The 21,528-nt window shown below is 42.6% G+C and overlaps 1 protein-coding gene across 1 annotated transcript; it reads left to right on the top strand.

Moving 5' to 3' along the window:
- The first annotated feature begins 12,731 nt into the window (after window positions 1-12,731).
- LOC109761047 (endonuclease 2) lies at window positions 12,732-16,992 on the top strand. Its single transcript, XM_020319840.4, has 9 exons — window positions 12,732-12,750; window positions 12,883-13,105; window positions 13,223-13,394; window positions 15,665-15,769; window positions 15,854-15,993; window positions 16,088-16,180; window positions 16,271-16,338; window positions 16,448-16,521; window positions 16,617-16,992. Exons 2-9 carry the CDS (start codon window positions 12,974-12,976, stop codon window positions 16,745-16,747), a joined length of 915 nt encoding a protein of 304 aa, XP_020175429.1. The 5' UTR covers window positions 12,732-12,750; window positions 12,883-12,973; the 3' UTR covers window positions 16,748-16,992.
- Window positions 16,993-21,528: the final 4,536 nt, after the last annotated feature.

A 21,528-nucleotide genomic window follows, 5' to 3' on the forward strand; every position in this document is an offset into this window, starting at 1 on the left:
CCAAAACCTGAAGTCTCACGACTGCCACGTGATTATGACGCAATTGCTTCCGATTGCTTTGAGGGGGCTCCTACCGGAAAATGTTCGAGTAGCCATTGTGAAGCTATGTGCATTCCTCAATGCAATCTCTCAGAAGGTAATCAATCCAGAAGATCTACCACGGTTACAGAACGATGTGGTCCAATGCCTTGTCAGTTTCGAGTTGGTGTTCCCACCATCCTTCTTCGATATTATGACGCACCTCCTGCTCCACCTAGTCGAAGAGATTTCCATTCTCGGTCCTGTATTTCTACACAATATGTTCCCCTTTGAGAGGTTCATGGGAGTATTAAAGAAATATGTTCGTAACCGTGCTAGGCCAGAAGGAAGCATCGTCAAGGGCTATGGAAATGAGGAGGTAATTGAGTTCTGTATTGACTATGTTCCTGACCTTAAGCCGATTGGTATTCCTCAATCGCGGCACGAGGGGAGACTAAGTGGAAAAGGCAAGATCGGAAGGAAATCCACGATATGTATGGACGGTCATTCTATGACTGAAGCACACCACACAGTTCTGCAAAATTCCAGCTTTGTGGCTCCGTACTTCGAGCAACACAAGAATATTTTACGCTCGGACAACCCGGGGAAGCCTGAATCCTGGATTAGAAAGGCCCACATGGAGACTTTCGGCAGTTGGTTGCGAAAACATTTAATGAATGACAATGATGTTGGAGATCAGCTGTACATGTTGGCCAAGAAACCATCTTCGACTATAACGATTTTCCAAGGGTACGAGATAAATGGGAATACATTTTACACCATCGCCCAAGATAAAAAGAGCACCAACCAAAACAGTGGTGTCCGCTTTGATGCAGCAACCGAGAATGGGCGAAAGGTCACATATTATGGTTACATAGAGGAGATATGGGAACTTGACTATGGACCCTCCTTTAAGGTCCCTTTGTTCCGGTGCAAATGGTTCAAGCTAACAGGAGGTGGGGTAAAGGTGGACGAGCAATACGGAATGACAATGGTGGATTTCAACAATCTTGGTTACCTTGACGAACCATTCGTCCTTGCCAAAGATGTCGCTCAGGTTTTTTATTTGAAGGACATGAGTAGCAAACCGAGGAAATGGAAAGATAAGAAAACGATCAGTACATCATGCGATGATCCAAAGCGCCACATTGTTCTTTCAGGGAAAAGAAACATCGTGGGAGTGGAGGACAAGACAGACATGTCAGAAGATTATAATATGTTTGGTGAAATTCCGCCCTTCAAAGTGAACACTGACCCAAGCATTAAGTTAAATGATGAGGATGCTCCATGGATACGGCACAATCGTAAGCAAGCAGGGACACAAGGGAAGAATTGATGTGTAATAATTTATTGTACCAAACTTTGTATTTGGTCGATGAACGGAATGATGTATCAAACCTTTTGTCAAACCTTCAAGGATTTTAAAATGAATTAGTTTTATTTTTCTGATTTTTTTGATATATAATTGTATTTTTAAGATTTTAAAATGAATTAGTTTTATTTTTCTGATTTTTTTGATATATTATTTGTATTTTTAAGATTTTAAAATGAATTAGTTTTATTTTTTGATTTTTTGATATATAATTGTATTTTTAAGATTTTAAAATGAATTAGAAACAAAATAATATAAACTTTAATAAAATATATAAGTACAAACAAAATAAAATAAATTTTAATAACATAAATAAAATTTATGAAACTAAAATTATCAAAGTATTTTCTGTTCAAAACATTATAAGCAACCTCTAGTATTTTTTAAACTAAAATTATATAAAATTGATTCAACTAAAATTATCGAAGTATTTTCTGTTCAAAATCATTGAAAGCTAAAAGAATTTTCATAAAGAACTTTTTTTGTTAGAAACTTTAATAGCAAAAATAATTATCATAAAGTAAAATAAATAAGTAATTAGAAACAAAATAAAATAAAATAAATAAGTTTTTTGTTGTAAGTAGAAACAAAACAAAATAAATAAAGCAAAAAAGAAAACAAAAAACAGGCAAAAAATAAAAAATATGCCACCTACTGGGCGACCACGGCCTGAATACGACTAGAAACCCATCGACGGGCTAGGATTCAGGCCCGCAGAAGGCCTAGTAGGCCCATCAGGCATAGCAGTGACAATTAGGCCCGTAAGCCTGCAATGGAGAGGAGCTCAAGAGGGGAGCGGCAGTGGGGCTTATAAACCACTGCGCGCCCCTCTCAACTAGCGAGGTGGGACTAAACTTTCGACGTGGGCGTAGCAGCACAATGCCTTTAGTCCCGGTTGGGGAGGCGGACCGGGACTAAAGGGTACCCTTTAGTCGCGGTTGTTGTCCCCAACCGCGACTAAAGGCTCTTTCTGCGCGGGAACGAAAGCGGCGCCAAAACCCTTTAGTCCCGGTTGGGGAGGCGGACCGCGACTAAAGGTACCCTTTAGTCGCGGTTGGTGTGGCCAACCGCGACTAAAGGGTACCTTTAGTCGCGGTCCGCCTCCCCAACCGGGACTAAAGGTATGTGTATATATACTGCACTTAGCAGTTTCCGCCACTTCCCATTCTCCTCTCTCGACGCCGAAGCCCTGCCCCGACGCCGACGCCGACGCCCTGCGCGCCGCCGCCCCCGTCCCCAGTGAGCGCCGCCGCCGCCCGTGCCCTGCCCTTAGCGCTCCGCCGCCGCCGCAGCGTGCCCCTGCCCTTGCCCGCCGCAGCCCCTGCCCTTGCCCGCCGCCCGCAGCCCGCCGCCCGACGCCCTGCGCGCCGCCGCCCCCGTCCCCAGTGAGCGCCGCCGCCGCCCGTGCCCTGCCGCCCGCCGCCGCCCGCCCGCTGCCCCTGCCCACCGCCCGCCGCCCGCTGCCCTGCCAAAAGAAACCAAAAAGAAAGAAGAAAGAAAGAAGAAAGAAAAAGGAAGAAGAAAAAAGGAAGAAGAAAGAAAAAGGAAGAAGAAGAAAAAGAAAACAAAACAAAACCAAAAGAAAGAAGAAAAAAAAGGAAGAAGAAAAAAAGGAAGAAGAAAAAAGGAAGAAGAAAAAAAGAAAGAAGAAAAAAGGAAGAAGAAAAAAAGAAAGAAGAAAGAACAAGGAAGAAGAAAAAAGGAAGAAGAAAAAAATGAAAACAAAACAAAACCAAAAGAAAGAAGAAAAAAAAGGAAGAAGAAAAAAGGAAGAAGAAAAAAAGGAAGAAGAAAAAAAAAGGAAGAAGAAAAAAGGAAGAAGAAAAAAAGAAAGAAGAAAGAAAGAAGAAAGAAAAAAGGAAGAAGAAAAAAAGAAGAAAGAAAAAGGAAGAAGAAAAAAAAACAAAACAAAACCAAAAGAAAGAAGAAAAAAAAAGGAAGAAGAAAAAAAGGAAGAAGAAAAAAAGAAAGAAGAAAGAAAGAAGAAAGAAAAAGGAAGAAGAAAAAAAGAAGAAAGAAAAAGGAAGAAGAAAAAAATGAAAACCAAATGAAAACCAAAAGAAAGAAGAAAGAAAAAGGAAGAAGAAAAAAAGAAGAAGAAAGGAAGAAGAAAGGAAGAAGAAGAAGAAAGAAAGAAGAAAGAAAAAGGAAGAAGAAGAAAGAAAGAAGAAAGAAACCAAATGAAAAAAGAAGAAAAGAAAGAAGAAAGAAAGAAGAAAGAAAAAGGAAGAAGAAAAAAGGAAGAAGAAAGAAAAAGGAAGAAGGAAAAAAAAACAAAACAAAAGAAACCAAATGAAAACCAAAAAGAAAGAAGAAAGAAAACCAAATGAAAACCAAAAGAAAGAAGAAAAAAAAAAGGAAGAAGAAAAAAAAGGAAGAAGAAAAAAAGGAAGAAGAAAAAAAGGAAGAAGAAAAAAAGAAGAAGAAAGGAAGAAGAAAGGAAGAAGAAGAAAGAAAGAAGAAAGAAAAAGGAAGAAGAAGAAAGAAAGAAGAAAGAGGAAGAAGAAAGGAAGAAGAAGAAAAAAAGAAGAAAAAAGGAAGAAGAAAGAAACCAAATGAAAACCAAAAAGAAAAACAAAGAAAACAAAACAAAATACTTGGCAGTGCTCAATAATCTTATTTTTTAATTCCTCCTCCTCTATGTCCCCTTAATCTTATTTTTTAATTCCTTTATACTTAAAGAATTTTTACTACATGCAGGAGTGACATATGGCGGACGATAGAGCCGAGTCGCTTAGGGATCCGGAGGCTGAACGTTATTTAATGGGCATTATCAACAACGAGATTCCTTATGTGCCGGGCTCAGAATATGAGCAAGAAGAGGATGTAGTCTTTTCTTTTCTGAACCTTGACGGTGGAACAGAGATTGTCGATGATCAAGAAGGTGAAGGAACGGACATTGTCGACGGAGGTCAACCGTCAACAAACGACGATCTCGAATTGCAAGTAGCAACCACCTCCGGCGAGGTATATATATACATTGAGCCTCTCGTGATACAAACTTACTGAAATGTGAATACATATGTATTAACGCGCGCGACTCTCTTTCTTTTTTTAGCCCTCCGGATCGAGTACGACAAAGCGTGGCAAATCCAAGGCGATAAAAACAGGAGAAACATATGCCATTGAGTTTGTCAGTGAAACCGGCAAGCCCCTACAGCACACCTCAAAGTTTATCAACCAATGCGGAGTCGTTGTTAGAGACAACGTCCCGATCACCGTCCAGGAATGGAAGGAGCCAAAGAAGGCACGTCTTGGTTTCAGTTTTGTCGACAAGAGAACGAAAAAGGATTGCTGGAGAAAGCTTATGGAACATTTCATTCTACCTCCGGAATACAACAAAGTCGATGAATTCGGTAACGAGGTTCCGGGTGGACGTCAGAGGAGGAGGCTAGTTAAAGAGTTCGTTCTTCAGAAGATGGGCGAAGCATTCCGGGACTTCAAGAAAAATTTAACCCGTGACTATGTCAACAAGGGCAAGACTCCGGATTTCAATGGACAACATGAGAAACTGAAAGATGATTGGCCAGAATTTGTGAGGCAAAAGCAATCGGAGCATTTCAAGGAAATATCGAAAAAAAATAAGGATAATGCGAGTAAGAAAAAGTTCCATCATATTATGGGGCCAGGAGGATACCGCCTTTCGGAGCCTAGGTGGCAGAAGATGGAGGAGGACCTGAGGGTGCGAGGAATCCCTCTAGGTACAGAGGGATGGGACCCAAGGGCCAAAAGCTGGTGGTACGGGCATGGGGGATCGCTAGACCCGGAGACAGGGGTGTGTGTTCACCGGCAGAGACAGTTTGCTCCCACCCAAGCCCTTATTGACGCAATGACCCAAGCTCAAGAGGGCTTGATCAAGTTCAACAGAGAGAAAGACGCACTGACAACAGCCCTCGGGAATGATGAACACGGAGGACGTGTACGAGGCAAAGGCAAAGTTCCGTGGAAAGTAGGGTTTTCCCAGGACAATGACCCGTACTGTTACAGAAGCCGTAAGAGAAAGACGGACCGGGATGCAGATCTTATGACGAAGTTTGCATCGGAACTCCATGAGTTGAAGCAGACCGTGCATGAACTAGTAAAAGAAAAATCGGCTGCAGGGCCGCATGAAGATCATGAAGCGGATCGCGGAAGCCAGCAGCGGAGAAGCAGCGTGGCTTCCACGGATGCCCCGCCTGGTGCTAGTGCACCGATGATCGAGATTCGTGCACCGGAGCCTCACTACCCCGTGGATGATGTAAAGGAGATGAAAGAATGTGATCTGCATTATCCCGTGGGGAACGTTTCCACGAAGGTAGCTAGCGGCAGTGCTTTACCCTGTACACCTGGAGCACTCCACCACAACAACCCCATTGCATATGGCTATGCTCGTGTCACGGTGGAAGACATAGTCCAAGGGTTTGAGGACCTGGAGATTGACAAACCTACACCCGAAGGGGAGAGAAGACTTGGAGATGTCAAGCGCCAGATCATTCTATGGAAAAAGAAGTACATAGTGTTTCCAGGCGAGGCGCCAAGGCTAGCAAGTCCACCCCCCTCCGATGGTGGTGGTGGTGGTGGCGGTGGCGGTGCTGGCGGTGGTGATGGTCGTGGTGGTTCACCTACACCTCCTTCACGCCATTCGACGCCGTCCCCCGATCCACAACCTTCGGCGGGTACGACGCCCCCCAATCCTCCTCCGGCGGGTACGACGCCCCCCAATCCACCTCCGGCGAAGAAGCAGAAGCAGGCGGACAACAAGGAAACCCGCTCCTGGACTATTAACCCGGACCCTTATGTACCTAAGACCACAAGGGTACCGGAGCCATCACTGAAGCCTCTCCTCCCAAGGCCTGGGGAACTTAGTGAAGCTGAAACCAAATTGGCCGCGTCTGCTGATTATGAGAAATGGAAGGCGGATATGAAGGCGATAAAAGAGCCTGAGCCCAAGCAAGTATTCACTGAGAAGCAAAAGAAGTGGGCTAAGGATTTTTTGACGACACCGTCCCAAGCCGAGCTGAATATGCCTGACGACTATGGACATGAACTTCGTAGGCAAGCAAAAATATTGAAGGAGGAGAAAGAAAAAAGTAAAAAAAGCGGGAAACAAGTTGACCAGCTCGGGATGCAGAAGAAACAATCGATCCCCCCGCTCATAGTGAAAGCCGGTCCGGAAGAGGACCCCGAGATCATAGCAGCTGCGGCAGCACTTGGATTGACTGTAGCGAGTGCCATGAAACAAGCGTCCGAGATGGGTTTGACTCTTCGTGCCTTCTTAGGCCTTGAGGATGCGCCAGTATGTGAGATAGCATTACAATATGTGCGGAATGGGCCTCTCGTCGAGCCTGCGCGGGAAAAGAGTCTACCACCACAAATGCGAAATCTGCTACGTTGGTACAAGCAATTCATAACATGGGCCGACAAAGAATATGTTTATGCGGATGTTACAGATGAGCATCACACCAAACGTTACTCTGTACAAGTTCATATGAGTGAATTGTTCCAGCTGTTCAATCTGCGCGACCTCGACAAATCTATGCTGAGTTGCTACGTTCTGTAAGTGATTTATTTCTACCTCATCTCATTCTTCATTGCCTGCACTATATATATATATATATATATATATATATATATATATATATATATATATATATATATATATATATATATATATATTTGTCCTAACTATATTGTTGCATACGCTATTATGCAGATTGAAGATTTGGGAATGCAAAATAAGAAACATCCATGATGTTGGGTTCATTGACCCACATATCGTTAATGGACATGTGTTACAACATCACCCCGAAGACGTGGAGAAAGACTTGTACAAGTTTCTTAGAAAGCATCAACTCAAAAGTCATATTCTATTTCCTTACCATTTTGGGTGAGTGTTTCTCTCTTCTGCCCATTCTCTTTTGTTTACTCCATGCATGGTATGTCTAATCGATGAGTTATGCATGACTGTGCATGTAACGTGTCCGCAGGTTCCACTGGATTCTGCTAAATATTGAACTTCACACCTCCAGAGTTCTAATCATGGACTCTATGGATTCGGATCCAAAGCGTTGGGCCGACATGAGAAAAATGCTGCAAAAGTAATTATTTTCAATCATTTGAGCTCTATATCGATCGGTCTCTTTCGTTCATTTCCTAATATCAAGTAACTAATAACTCCCTTGTTCATTTAATTTTTTTTGCCCTGTAGGGTTTGGAGACGGTTCTCAGAAGAAATTGTCGGTGAATTCAAACATGAGCTAGATTTCAGAAGGTTAGTTAATGTGGATAAGCAGCCACCGGGGACCAATCTACGTGGATACTATGTTTGTGAGAACATCCGGAGACACACCTCTGAGCGGAAGGCATCGGATAGCGTGCAGAACGCGACGGATAACTTGCGGAGGAGGCTTAGTCCAGAAGCTCGCTTCCGACCAATTCAAGAAGAATTAGCAGGATTTTTCATGAGGGAAGTCATCAATCCTAAAGGAGAACACTATACCGAGGACGAAGAAATTTATATGCATACCCGAGATTGAAACTTGTTCGAAGTTGTATATGGTCATCCATCCTAATTGTGTATGGAAACTTGTTCGAAGTTGTATATGGTCACCCGAGATTGAATATATATTATATATTCCTCTTGAATTCTTCTTGTTTGAAATTTCATATGCATGTATATAATAGCGTAGAATATGTGTACTGAAACTTCATCAAAATTAAAATAAAACACAAAATAAAATATAAAAGAAATAAAACACTCCAAACTAAAAAGAAACCAGGTTTAGGGGGGCTAAAACCCTAAACCTGCGGAGGAGTCCTTTAATCCCGGTTGGCCACGAGAACCGGGACTAAAGGTCCTCCGCCCCGACGGACCACTGGCGCCCACGTGGACGGGCCTTTAGTCCCGGTCAGCCACAAGAACCGGGACTAAAGCCTTTAGTCGCGGTCCGTAAGAGGCGCGACTAAAGGGGGGGGTCTTTAGTCGCGCATATTTAGTCCCGGTTGCACAGCCGGGACTAAAGGCTGTTGCGAACCGGGACTAAAGGGCTTTTTTCTACCAGTGTGAAGATCAACAGAGATCATGCAATCAATCGCCTGAAGACTCTGGCAAACTATCAAGGCGGTCCTGAAGCTCCTGTCAGCATTCTTCTTCATCGTCATCTGTAAGACAAGAAATTCTCTCCGCCTCGGTGCATGCATGTGTAAGCTGCCGTCGACGTTCTTCTACCTCGTCATCTCCGAGGCGGAGAGATTCTCTCCAACCCGAGCTATGGTGTTTTATTGCCGGGAGAAACCCTTTCGTGCACCATCAACAACCAGCTGGCACGCAGCGTCTTCCTCATCGGTCCAATTACAAAATGATATTACCAACAACCAGCTGGCACGCAGCGTTTTTTCTTGAAATTTGCTCAAGTTATGTTGCTGAAATCTGCTTTTTTTGCTGCTAAAATGTTATTCTTTGTCGCCATTATGTTTGTTTAAATATTTTGATTTTCTCGTGGGTTCCCCCTGGGTTCCACGAAACCCGATGGGTTTATGGGACGGGCGGAAAACTAGCCCCGCGCACGGTGATGGGGACGGGGACGGGTTACAATTTTCTCGTGGGAATGGGTTTGGGAAGGCAAAACCCGATGGGTTTCGTCCCCGTTGCCATCTTGAGGCATGGCCCCCTCTCCTCACCATCTCAAGTACAATGAAAATAGCAATACATCTACTATGGATATTGGGAATACATATTCCTAATGATGTCGGGATCTACATTGTTCGAGTACTAAGTCCAACGATTTTTTTTTGAGAAAATGTCATCATTTTATATTGAGAAAATGATGTTGGGGTGTGCGTTCATGTGTGTGTGTATGTAAGCATTTGTGTTTCTGTTGTGTTCCTCAAAGAAAAGATATTAAGAAAATGTCGTCATTTTATATTACTCTTTGTGGATCTTGATTTTGCATCATAGATGATGTTTTTGAAATAAACATGGTCAAACTGTATGGAGCGAAAACTTCATCTACCCAAAAAAAATGTAATTGCAAAAAACAAAACTTAAAATGTTTGTGCAAGATCACTCCTCGGGCATCCCAACAGCTTCGAAGCAGGGGGTGGAGCAAGAGAAGACTCTTAGGGGCCGACATGATGATCGATCGTTCTGGTAAGCCCTCCGGCATCCATAGATCCGACGATGACTACAGTTGGGCATGTAACTGGCTTAAGCATTCTTGGGACGACAGCCAATCGGTTCACATGGGGATACTGTCAACCATGGCAGAGGGGTGACGTGCTGTGCTGCTGGCCTGCTGCTGCGCATTGTCATGATCGTTGTATTTTTCTCTCAGAAAAAGGAGTTAATTACACAAAACCGCAACTTCATGGTAACTATAACACCTTACCACAACTTTTGAGTTTTTTAACAAAAAACCACAATTTCAGGTCAACTTATAACACTTTACCACAATTTTTGAGTTTCTTTAACACAAAACCACAACTTTTGAACTAATTCTCAACATTGAGCCCAAATCTATCAGTCAACTTCTTTTAATAGACAATCTGATTGATTGAGCCCACATGTTAGGACCTAAGCAGGAAAAAGCTGGCATGTGCACATCTCCGATGTGGTCTACCATTTCCTCCTCTTGCCATCCCTTACCGGAGCTATGAACTCCACCGACGCATTGAGCAGGGAGCTAGGTGTTGTTGGGTGGTCAAAATCCTGCCATAGGATGATCACTCCGAGCGTTCTCGATGACGAGGTTCCTAGTGTCGCAAAGCCGCGCCCGCATGTCACTATCGTTGGCAGTGGAGTTCCAAATGATCTCGACGTCGTAATCAGTGAGGACGAGCACGTTGAAGTGGTCGTTGAGCATGAGGTGGCAGCCTTGATTGTGCACAACGTGGCGGCACGGATGTGCTGGCAACGCATGTCCGGACTATGGCATGGTCGGGCGGGGCGCGCGAACTAGACAGAGAGGTCCTTAGGAGGACGAGCGCGACTCTACGGCGGTGGAGCACAAGGGAGGAGCATTGTCTATGCACGACGTGGTATAGTGCATGTGCTAGCTGCGGCTGTCCAGACGACAATATTGTTGGGCGGAGTGCGCCAGATGAAGAAGGTGAAGACGGTGGATTCTTTTCTTTTCCGAGGTAGATGGCGTAGAAGCTGCAGGCGAACGCATCGGAGGAGACGACGATGTTGTATGCACACTGCTATGTTACACATATTCAGTCAGCGCCGCGTAGGAGGGAATTTGTCGCCTAGAGCCTGACATGTGGGCCCAAGCATTCAGATTGGCTGTTAAAAGAAGTTGACCGATAGATTTGGGCTCAATGTTGAGAATTAGTCCAACAGTTGTGGTTTTGTGTTACAAAACTTAAAAATTATGGCAAAGTGTTATAAGTTGCTGCGAAGTTGTGGTTTTGTGTTAAAAACCCAAATGTTGCGGTAAAGTGTTATAAGTTATCCTGAAGTTATGGTTTTGTGTAATTAACTCCAGAAAAAGAGAACAATATTCACGTTGTAGGTCACCTTGTAAACACTCACGCGCGAGGTCTGTTGGGACGGCCCATTAAGAACGACTGCACGCTTCTCTCCGTCGCTCACTCCATCGTTGCTAACTCATTTGTCGGTTTTTTCTTGTCCTCAAATTTTTTTGCCGGTTTTCCAAAAAAAACTCATCGCCCGTTGACCATTTGACCTTTGACCACTGACCGTTGACCCTTGACTTTCCAAAAAAACTAAAAACTCACAAATAGAGAAAAAAGTTCAGGAATTTGAAAAACAAATTCACAAAATATTAAAAAGTTCACAAATACAGAAAGGTTCACAAATTTTAAAAAATGTTCAGGGATACAAAAAAAGTTCGGGAATTTGAAAATCTTTGCAAATACCAAAAAATACACGAATTTGAGAAAAATGTTCGCGAACACAAAAAAAGTTAGGGGATTTTGAAAAAAAATCCAAAAAATTACGGATTTGAAAAAGAGTTCATGAATTGAGGATAGTTCATGAATTTGAAAAAAGTAATAAAAATAATTTCACAAATTTTAAAAACAGTTCATGAATTAAGAAAAGTTCATGACTTTGGAAAAAAAATCACGAAATAAAAAAAAACAGGAAAAAATAAGAAGTCAAAAATTAGAAAACAAAATAAAAACCAAAAAAAGAAAAATAAAAACCGGCCGGGAAGCTTCAGGAAGCTTCCCAAAGTTGGGAGGGCTTTTGGAAAATGAACCTCAAACGACTCTCGGATGGGCCGACACATTATGAACGTTGAGAGGCGAGGGATGTGCTCCCGGAACGATTAACCCTGTATTTAATGCCTTAATCACCAGATAGGGTTTGCGAGAAATACGTCATGAATTAATAGGGTTTTGCTTGTAGTGGAATGAAAGAAGCCCATGATCATAGGCGGAGCACATAGAGGTGCTCGGTACGAATCTACGCCCTTGCATATTTATAGGATAATAATGTACGTCGTATAAATTAGAAGAAATTCAAATAAAACTGTTATTTTTAGGTGGCGTCATACGGCCGTTGGTTGGATGCTGGTTCTGCCACTACGTGTGTAGTAATCATTTATCGTTTGGGTTTTGGGGAGGGGTTACCCGGAAGGGATTGGTCCATCAGACAGCTAAACATGACGACCAATAGATAAAGTAGTCACAGCTTTAACCATGCTATGGGCTTCAACATTCATATATCACGACTCTCATGAATAATTTTAGCCGCCACATTATCTTGCATCTTTATATTTAGGGTCGTGCTACGCGTCAGCCGACGAATCTTTTAAAAAGATCAACCTGGTCACGAACCGTTGTATTCAATACAAAATAGCAGTTAGATTCAACTGATGATGTTTACAACAAAGAACATGTTGCAGAAACGTTTTTAATAGAGATAATGTTGCATAAATCTTTGCAACTGAGGTGAGGTGATGTTGTAGAATTATTATTTTTGTCATAAGTGATATTGCGGAAGGAAAGTTTAGCAGCACGGATGATGTTGCGTTTTTTTGTTGTTGCATTGAGCAGAGTTGGCCAGGGGCGAAGTGACGGTGGTTGTCGGTGGTCGAAGGGGGTGACGGCCATGGATGGGGCTGGAGCTCGGGGCCAAACCAAGGAGGAGGCGCAGGGCCTGTCAACAAGGACGCAAGAGCCGGTGGAGGGAGGCGTTGGGGGCAGCAGCACACGCGCCCAACCTCGTCTTCAACCTCATCCCCTCACCCTTGTAGCCTTATCCATTCGTCTCGAGAGAAGATTGAGGAGGGAAAGGAAACCATTAGTCTGGTTCAGCTGTCACCTTGTGCGGCCAGCCACATTTTTCGCCTTTCCCTTATCTTTGCATCATAATTGATGTGGATGTTGTCCTTTCGTGCCCGATCCAGGGCCCAAATCTAACGAGAGAGAGAGACCCCAACGACGACGCTACGTTACGCCGCGGCCTGCGAGCCCCCGAGAATTACATAAAGGCAGCCCAAGCCCGAAGGACGGCCAGCAGAAAGGGAAACAGGCAGAGCAGAGGCACCCAGCTCCCCTGCTTCCGTCGTCCGCCAAAGCCGGCAAGAAGCAGAGGAGGGCAAGGAGGCGGAGCAGAGCAGAGGGACAGGGGACATGGCGGCACCGGCACCGCGCCCGCAGCCGCTGCTGCTCCTGCTCCTCATCGCGCTGCTGGCCGCCTCGGCGCCCCGCCGCGCCGACGCGTGGGGCAAGGAGGGCCACATCATGGTCTGCAAGATCGCCGAGGTACTGCACCTCCTCCTCGGTTGGCTAGCTCGTCGGGTGGGGAGGTACTGTGAGGATGAATGAAGGAATGTGCGGGCGGGCGTGCTGAATTGGGTTTGTGCGTTGCGTGCGCTGCAGAAGTACCTGTCGGAGGAGGCGGCGGCGGCGGTGCAGGACTTGCTGCCGGAGTCGGCCGGCGGGGAGCTGTCGACGATGTGCCCGTGGGCGGACACCATGCGCTTCCGCTACCACTGGGCCAGCCCGCTACACTACGCCAACACGCCCAACGTCTGCAACTTCAAGTTCTCACGTCAGTTCTCCCTCGCCTCTGCCTGCCTGACTTTCTTTCCACTTCAATTACTCATTTCTCCTAGTATAAACCGAACAGAGTTTATTCTCTCCTAAATTCCCACCTTAAATTACCTTCACATGCCAAACAAAGAAATGGGGGTTAAAATCAATTTCCCATGTCTAATCCCTTGACAAACTCCCATTCCCTCTCCTCGCACAAAAAAAAAATGTTTTTCCCTCGCAAAAAAAGCAAGAAAATGTTTTTCCCTGGCAAAAAAAACAAGAAAATGTTTTTTTCCGACAACACATGTACGCCCAAAATATTGATCAAATAAGAAAAACACAATAAATAATTCTAAGTCTTTTGATCAACATCCGGCCATTCTTTATCGTAACCTATAACTTCGTACTAGAAGGGTTGGGCGTGCTTTGCTGCACCTTTGGTGTTGTTGGGTTTTCCTAAAAAAAACACTGTTTTAATATATAAAGTGTATTTCTTTTTTGAAAAGGCAAACCTTTTAACTTTGATCAAGTTTGTAGAGAAATATATCAAAACCTATAATATCAAATCATTTTTTTAATTCATCGTGAAATGAAATTCCATACTTTTTGTTGAATATTTTGGATGTCGATATTTTTGCTCTGAACTTGGTCAAAGTTAAAGAAATTTGACTTTAAAAAAATAATACCCTTTATGTTTTGGAATTGATGGAATATTTAGTTTGGCGGTGGGGGAGATGATGGATTGTGTTTTATTTTTATTTATAATACGTTGATTTGGTGGGCCTTTCGTAGTGTAATTCTATGTTATCCGCTAACCAACTTATATTTATGTGGAGAAATTTCAGTGTCGGTGGTTGCATATACTATATTGGTGCTACAATATCACTTGGTTGCCCTTCTTTTTTCTAGGTGATGCGAGGGTGTGTGGGATTGATATGTTTTTATAGGCCGGTTGCTATTGATTGATTTAAAAAAATTGTTTGTCCGGTCAAAATCATAAACCAAATCCAAAATTGAATAACTCAATTAAATGAAAGAGCTTCAAAATTAGGGAACTTAGTGAATTAAAAATATTAAATGGGTGAGTCTGAGAAATTGTTGGCCCGGTCAAAATCGGATGACACAATTCTAAACTGTATACCTTAATTAATTGTGAGGCCTTAAAAATATGTGTGTTTTTTATACAACATAAAAGAATATAAACATTTTTAGTAGCACTCCCTCTGTTTGTTCACAGATATAAGATGTTTGAGTAACTTTTTTTTAATCAAATGTACATATACACGTTTTAGCGTGTTTGTTCATTCATTTCTGTGAGTATGTAAAAAAAACTAGACCAACTGGGGAGGAACCCAGCGGCATTATAAGAGAGAACGTGAGACCTAAATTTGACCTGAAGAGAGGTCGAACCCAGGTCAGTGGGGCGAAACCACCACGCTCCCACCACTGATGTAGTTCATATCGAAATATTCAAAACATATTATATTTGTGAACGGAGGGAGTACAATATAAGAAGAAATGATTTTTTGAGATAAGATTGGCTATATGTATGAGGGAGGTATCGGCAGATCCCTTGCTTGCACATGCCGACCGCATATGCTAGCTCACGATCCGGCCGGGACCGACCGACCGGCGATGTTGCTTGTTGGAGAGGGTGAGATTAATCAGTTTGCTTGCTATACACACACACACACACACACACACACACACACGCACGCACGCACACGATTCCATCCACACATACACACATCGCTCCGCCGAACAGATCGTTTTGTCCTCATATCACTTGAATAGCTGCACGTGGGGAAATGAGGCCGGTCTGCTGCTATCTGATCTGATCCGGCGATGACAAAATGTCGCTGTACTGTACTCCCTCTGTAAACAAATATAAAAAATATAGATCACTGGTACTTGTTATCTTCCCCACACGCATGTGGCCTTTCCCATGGCCACGAACGCCAGCGATCGCAATCACAGTGACAATCACATGGATGATGATGAATGTGTCCACATACTACCCTATTATTGCATGTGTTGCAACGTGAGGCGCACAATTACTGCATATGTTATATGTGGACGTGGTCATCAAAATGAACAGATAATCTGATGTCGTGACGACTAGACCAGGGAGTGAAACAAAAAGAAATTACAAGATGTTTAGACAGTGTGGTAGCAGAGACTGACACTGACAAGAAGAACCGCCGGGCCCGGGCGGTCACAAGTGTTATGACTTATGACTGTTGAGCATCAAGCAAGCGTGAGCTCATGTGGCTTTGTGAATTTCAGGGGATTGCCACAACTCTCGCGGGCAGCAGGGGATGTGCGTCGTCGGGGCCATCAACAACTACACGGACCAGCTCTACACCTACGGGGACTCCCCCAAGAGTTCATGTAAGTGCCATGAGCTTACTTATTACTGTCAGAACATGCAATAATTCTGATTTCTGAACAACATTGGCTCACATCGAAACGCAGACAACCTGACGGAGAGCCTGATGTTCCTGGCGCACTTCGTGGGCGACGTGCACCAGCCGCTGCACGTCGGCTACGAGGAGGACGAGGGCGGCAACACCATCATGGTGCGCTGGTACCGCAGGAAGGCCAACCTGCACCACGTACGTCCCTACCACACAGGAGCCGTGTTCATCAGAGTTGGTATGGTTTTTGGTCTGGACTGAACTTCCCGGAATGTTTGGTATGTGTTGGCAGGTGTGGGACGTTAGCATCATCGACACGGTGATGAAGGACTTCTACAACAAGAGCCTGGACACCATGGTGGGCGCCCTCCAGACGAACCTCACGGTGAGCACACCACCAACTATCAGCAGCTCAAAATACTGCCGGCCGCTCTCTCCCTCTTGTGTTTCTTCTAATGCTGGCCGTGAACTGCAGGAAGGATGGTCCGACGATGTCGGCCACTGGGAGAACTGCGCCAATAAGAAGGCCACCTGCGCAAACGAGTAGGACTCGTATCCCAACACTCGCAGATTTCTTCATTTCATTGTCCTGCTACTGATTTTCATCACAAAGTCTGACACGGTATGACATCGAATCGAATCCGCCGTGCAGCTACGCGATCGAGAGCATACACTTGTCGTGCAACTACGCATACAAGGATGTGGTGCAGAACATTACCCTAGGAGGTACGTAATTATGTGTCTACATTCACAGCAGTGCTTGTGAATTCTGCCTGGCTAGAGTACAGCGCTAACGGTTGCCCAACTCTTCTCAAATGCAGATGATTATTACTTCACCCGCTACCCGGTCGTGGAGAAGAGACTAGCACAGGCCGGCGTCAGGCTGGCGCTGATACTCAACCGTATATTCGACAAGAAGAAAGCAGATACCATGCCGTTGTACGTACAGTAAAAGAGCTATATATACAAAAAGTGTATACATACATACAGGCTGCAAGGTATTGTAGCTGCCGTTGCCACGCCAGTTTTTGATCAATTACCGCTTCAATAAGTTTGCTATTCTGTAATAAGAGTCACAAAACCTTGGCACAACATTCAGAGATTCAATTGTTGTAAAGTTGTAATATAATTCAACCGTCTATAACAGACTATTTGCTTGAACAATAAGAACCAATCCACAAGTGAAGTTCAAAGCCATGTTTTATTTTCTCACAACTTCTTTCGTTCCTTTACATTTGTGCGTCGCTGTTTATCTGTGACCTGATATAAATTAGTTGTACATTTCTTCGAAACAGGACTTAGATAGTACAAATCAGCTGATCTAACCTTCTATGATCCATGGTAGCGAGTACATCGAGTTTCCTGAGCCAATTACAATAGAATGGGTGGAAATAATCAATGTGAAATCTATATGGAACAAATGGTGCACCAAATCAATTTTATTCATATATCTAAATCAGACTATCTAAGCCATCGAAACCACGGGTGCATAAACAAGTGACCAGCCTAACACACCAGTTGAGAAATCTTCATGAAATTGAAAATTATTCCAAATTTCAAAGAAAAATCAACAATTTGAAAATATTCGTGATTTCGTAAACTTTTCATGTTTTAAAAATGTTTATGAATTTAAAAAATGTTCATAAATTCAAAAATTGTTCGCAATAATTGCTCACGAATTCTAAAAGAAGTTCTTCAATTCAAGAATGTCCATGAATTCAAAAAGTCTTCATGAATAAAAAAAGTTCATCAATTGGAAAAAATGTTTGCGAATTTCAAAAGAAGTTTACCAATTCAAAAAAATATGAAATTCAAAAAGCTATTTTTAAATTCTAAAAATGTTCACTGTTTTAGGAGCTCTTCACTCGTTGTGGAGCGTGGGTTGCAGTCGGACTCTTATATCGCTAGTTTCCGTGGAAATGAAGAACTTTGTGTTATATTTTGCATAATGTGCATGTGTATTAATGGAATTGCTATAAGTGACATCTCTGTGTATCTGGAGTTCCCTTAATTTTATTTGATTCTTCGTGATTTGTGCTCAGTTAGTTTATGCAATCATTGCTCCAGACAATCTTGGAGAGGACTACCCAACACACCAAACACAACACACTCGCACACACTAGGACAGAGCAAGTTGAACATAGTAAACATCAACTCCAAGTAACATATTTGGCGCACAAAAATACCTTCAAGTAAAATCTCAATAAAACATTGCAATTGAGGGAATATCTAAGCAACATAGCTTGTGTCGATGGAGATATTGTATAAATATTATATAAAATGTATCCATTCATAAAATTCAATTTGCACAGCTGGTTATTAGCTATGACACTGATAGCGATGGCGCGAAGTACTGAAAACTGATGAATACTTGGGGGTCATGGTGGGAGGAGAGTGGTTATGTGAGGTTTAGCAGGTGTGTCATCCACAGGATGTTGCAGGTATTACAGAGCGAGTGGTTTCAGGCATGTGCTTGCCAAGACAAGCAGACACCTGGCAAACCTGGCGGTGGTGGCACTTTGCGCTATATTATTGTGGTATGTGCATTCGGTGGAGCGGTAGCTATCATTTGTTACTGTATGTCCGAAAGAACTGAGCATGTGGATATCCTTTTTGATGGAGAACTTTCTGATTCTGATGATTGGTGCACTGTCCTTCCTTTCTCTTATGTTGTCCATCCATGCTACAATGCCAGATGCGGTTCTTGCTGGGTAGTTGTGGGAGTAAAGTCTATCAAGGCAGCATATGAGATCAATAATCTATCAACACAACATGTTATCGCTTGTGCCATGATAAAGTGTTGCATTGGTTCTAATCTAGATGATGCATATAGGTACATCAGGGGAGCTAGCCTAATGACGGAGAAAGCATACACTGGCCCTCCATCCTTAGAAATTGCACATCAGATTCATGAGGTCGCTCACGCATTGCTTCCCTATTTATACTAAGCATTTTTACCTCCTATTACTCACTTTCACACTAAATATATGTTATTTTCTAGTGATATGCCCACTAACATACAATTTATCTTGTTTGAACTCACTAGCATAATTGACCACTTATGTTGCCCAATATTAAATACATTATCTTGTGTTAAACAATTCCAACGTGAAATACAATTGTGTTCCATGAAAAGTATGCTACTTGAGTTTTATCTTGCCACAATTTAAGAAAATCAATAGCCAGACTAGGTTTGTCTCTAAATCTAACCAAAGCAACTGAAGGTAAACATAATCACATTTCTCCATGAAATAAGTTGCGACACTCATCTATTGTGGCATGTTTGTTTGTTTCAATATATCTAAATATCTTTGTACAGGCTTGTAGAGCTTCCAAGTCTCAAAGATATTTTGGTAAATGTTTGTTGGTTTGCTAATTCCTAGTTGAACTGATACCATAGACATCATGGTAGAGTACAAGGCTTGGCGATGGTGGTCGCCTCCATGTTGCTTTTCGGTTGTTGGCTGGGTCAGGGTTACATGGGGATTTGCGGGTGGCAACTAACCAGGAGGCGATGACAGGCATAAGAAACAGATATGGAGGAGGAGAGCAAAAGAGGAGGAAGGGGCCATCGTCATTGGGCGGCAGAGGAGGTGGCGGAGAGGAGCTATTGCGAGGGAGATAGGTGACGAATGAAGCAAATAAGTGTGGAGTGTGGGTATTACCATCCCTACACAAATATGAGCTCAAATACATGTGTGTGATAGTCAATGTTCTTTTTTTAGGGGTGTGATGGCTAATGTTCTAAAATGACATGGAATGGCACGTTTCTAAATATGTAATAGTTACACTGGCATGTTTCAATTTATGAAAATAGTAATGTCATTTCTCAAAACCAAAAAATTGTCGTGACTTATATCAAATTTACCTTCTTTTTAAATTCCATCTATCTGCTCATGAGCTAGATGATAATTCAGTTGATGATTTGCGCGGGCAAGAATGAGGACGTAATCATGAGGGTTTTCTATTTAACACATGTTATGTGTGTTAACGAGGTCATGCCCATGAGTCTCGTCGCCAGATAGGGGTTTCCCCTAACAACGACAAGGTTCCTTCCTTTGGGCGATATGATCACCCTGAGTTTTGCACCTTCGGCGGCTCTTCCCCGCCGGCAACTACAAGACCCTCGTGATCACCCCAGTCTCCTTCACCACCATCCACCATCCATCACCCCTAGTAATTATGTGTCTACATTCACAGCGGTGCTTGTGAATTCTGCCTGGCTAGAGTACAGCGCTAATGGTTGCCCAACTCTTCTCAAATGCAGATGATTATTACTTCACCTGCCACACAGTTGTGGAGAAGAGACTAGCACAGGCCGGTGTCAGACTAGCGTTCATACTCTACCGTATATTCAAAAAGAAGAAAGGAGACACCCTGGCGTTATATGTACAGTAAAAGATCTATATACTCATACATGAAGTGTATACATACGGGCTGCAAGGTGTATAATTGTATCTGCAGTTGCCACACCAGTTTTTGATCAACTACCGCTTCAATAAGTTTGTCATTCTGTAATAAGAGTCACAAAACCTTGGCACAACATTTAGAAATTCAATTCTTGTAATGTTGTAATATAATTCAACCGTCTATAACAGACTGTTTGCTTGAACAATAATAACGAATCCACAAGTGAAGTTCAAAGCCACGTTTTATTTTCTCTCAACTTCTTTCGTTCCTTTACATTTGTGCGTCGCTGTTTATCTGTGACCTGATATAAATTAGTTGTACATTTCTTCGAAACAGGACTTAGATAATACAAATCAGCTGATCTAACCTTCTATGATCCATGGTGGCGAGTACATCCAGTTTCCTGAGCCAATTCCAATAGATGGGTGAAAATAATCAATGTGAAATGTATATGGAACAAATGGTGCACCAAATTAATTTTACTCACATATCTGAATCACACTATCTAAGCCATCTAAACAACAGGAGCATACAAAAAACCGATAGTCAGTGCGAGCGACCCGCCTAACCCGACAGTACCTGAGAAATGTTCACGAATTTGAAAATTATTTCAAATTTCAGAAAATTTTAAAAATGTTCAGGATTTCATAAATTTTTCAAGATTTTAAAATGTTTATGAATTCAAAAAATCATGAATTTAAAAAATGTTCACAAATTCGAAAATTGTTCGCATTAATTGCTCACAATTTCTAAAAGAAGTTCTTCAATTCAAGAATGATCATGAATTCAAGAAACGTTCGTTGATTAACAAATGTTTGTGAATTAAAAAAAGCAATTAAAAATAATAATTAAAAAATGTTCACAATTCAAAAACTATTCATGAATTCACAAACAATTATGATTTTAAAAGTATGTCTGACTTTCAAAAATTGATCACGAATTTTCAAAATTTATTCCCAAATTTCAACGAACAGGAAAAAGGAAAATTGAAAAAACTGAAGAAAAAAGGAGAGAGAACGCATTGAAGGGAAACAGAAAAGGAAAGGAGGAAGGAAAACATTTTTTTTTGTTTGAGTCAGGAAGGAAAACAGGTGAGGTGGAAAAATGGGAATGGGCCAGGCCAATTGATGCGTCACGCTTGTGTTACGTCGCTTTTCTCCGACCTATGTGATAAATAGAATGGTGGTTCCTTTTTAACCCGTAGCGCACGCTCTCTCTTCCGGTTTGTGAAGGTTCTAGAACCTTTCAGGCCGTCTTTTTTCCCAAGTTTGCTTTTTCATTTTCTTCTTATTTTATCTTACTATTTTTTTTAACTTTCATTTT

The sequence above is a fragment of the Aegilops tauschii genome, chromosome 3 (genome assembly GCF_002575655.3).
Source record: "Aegilops tauschii subsp. strangulata cultivar AL8/78 chromosome 3, Aet v6.0, whole genome shotgun sequence".
NCBI lineage: Eukaryota > Viridiplantae > Streptophyta > Magnoliopsida > Poales > Poaceae > Aegilops > Aegilops tauschii.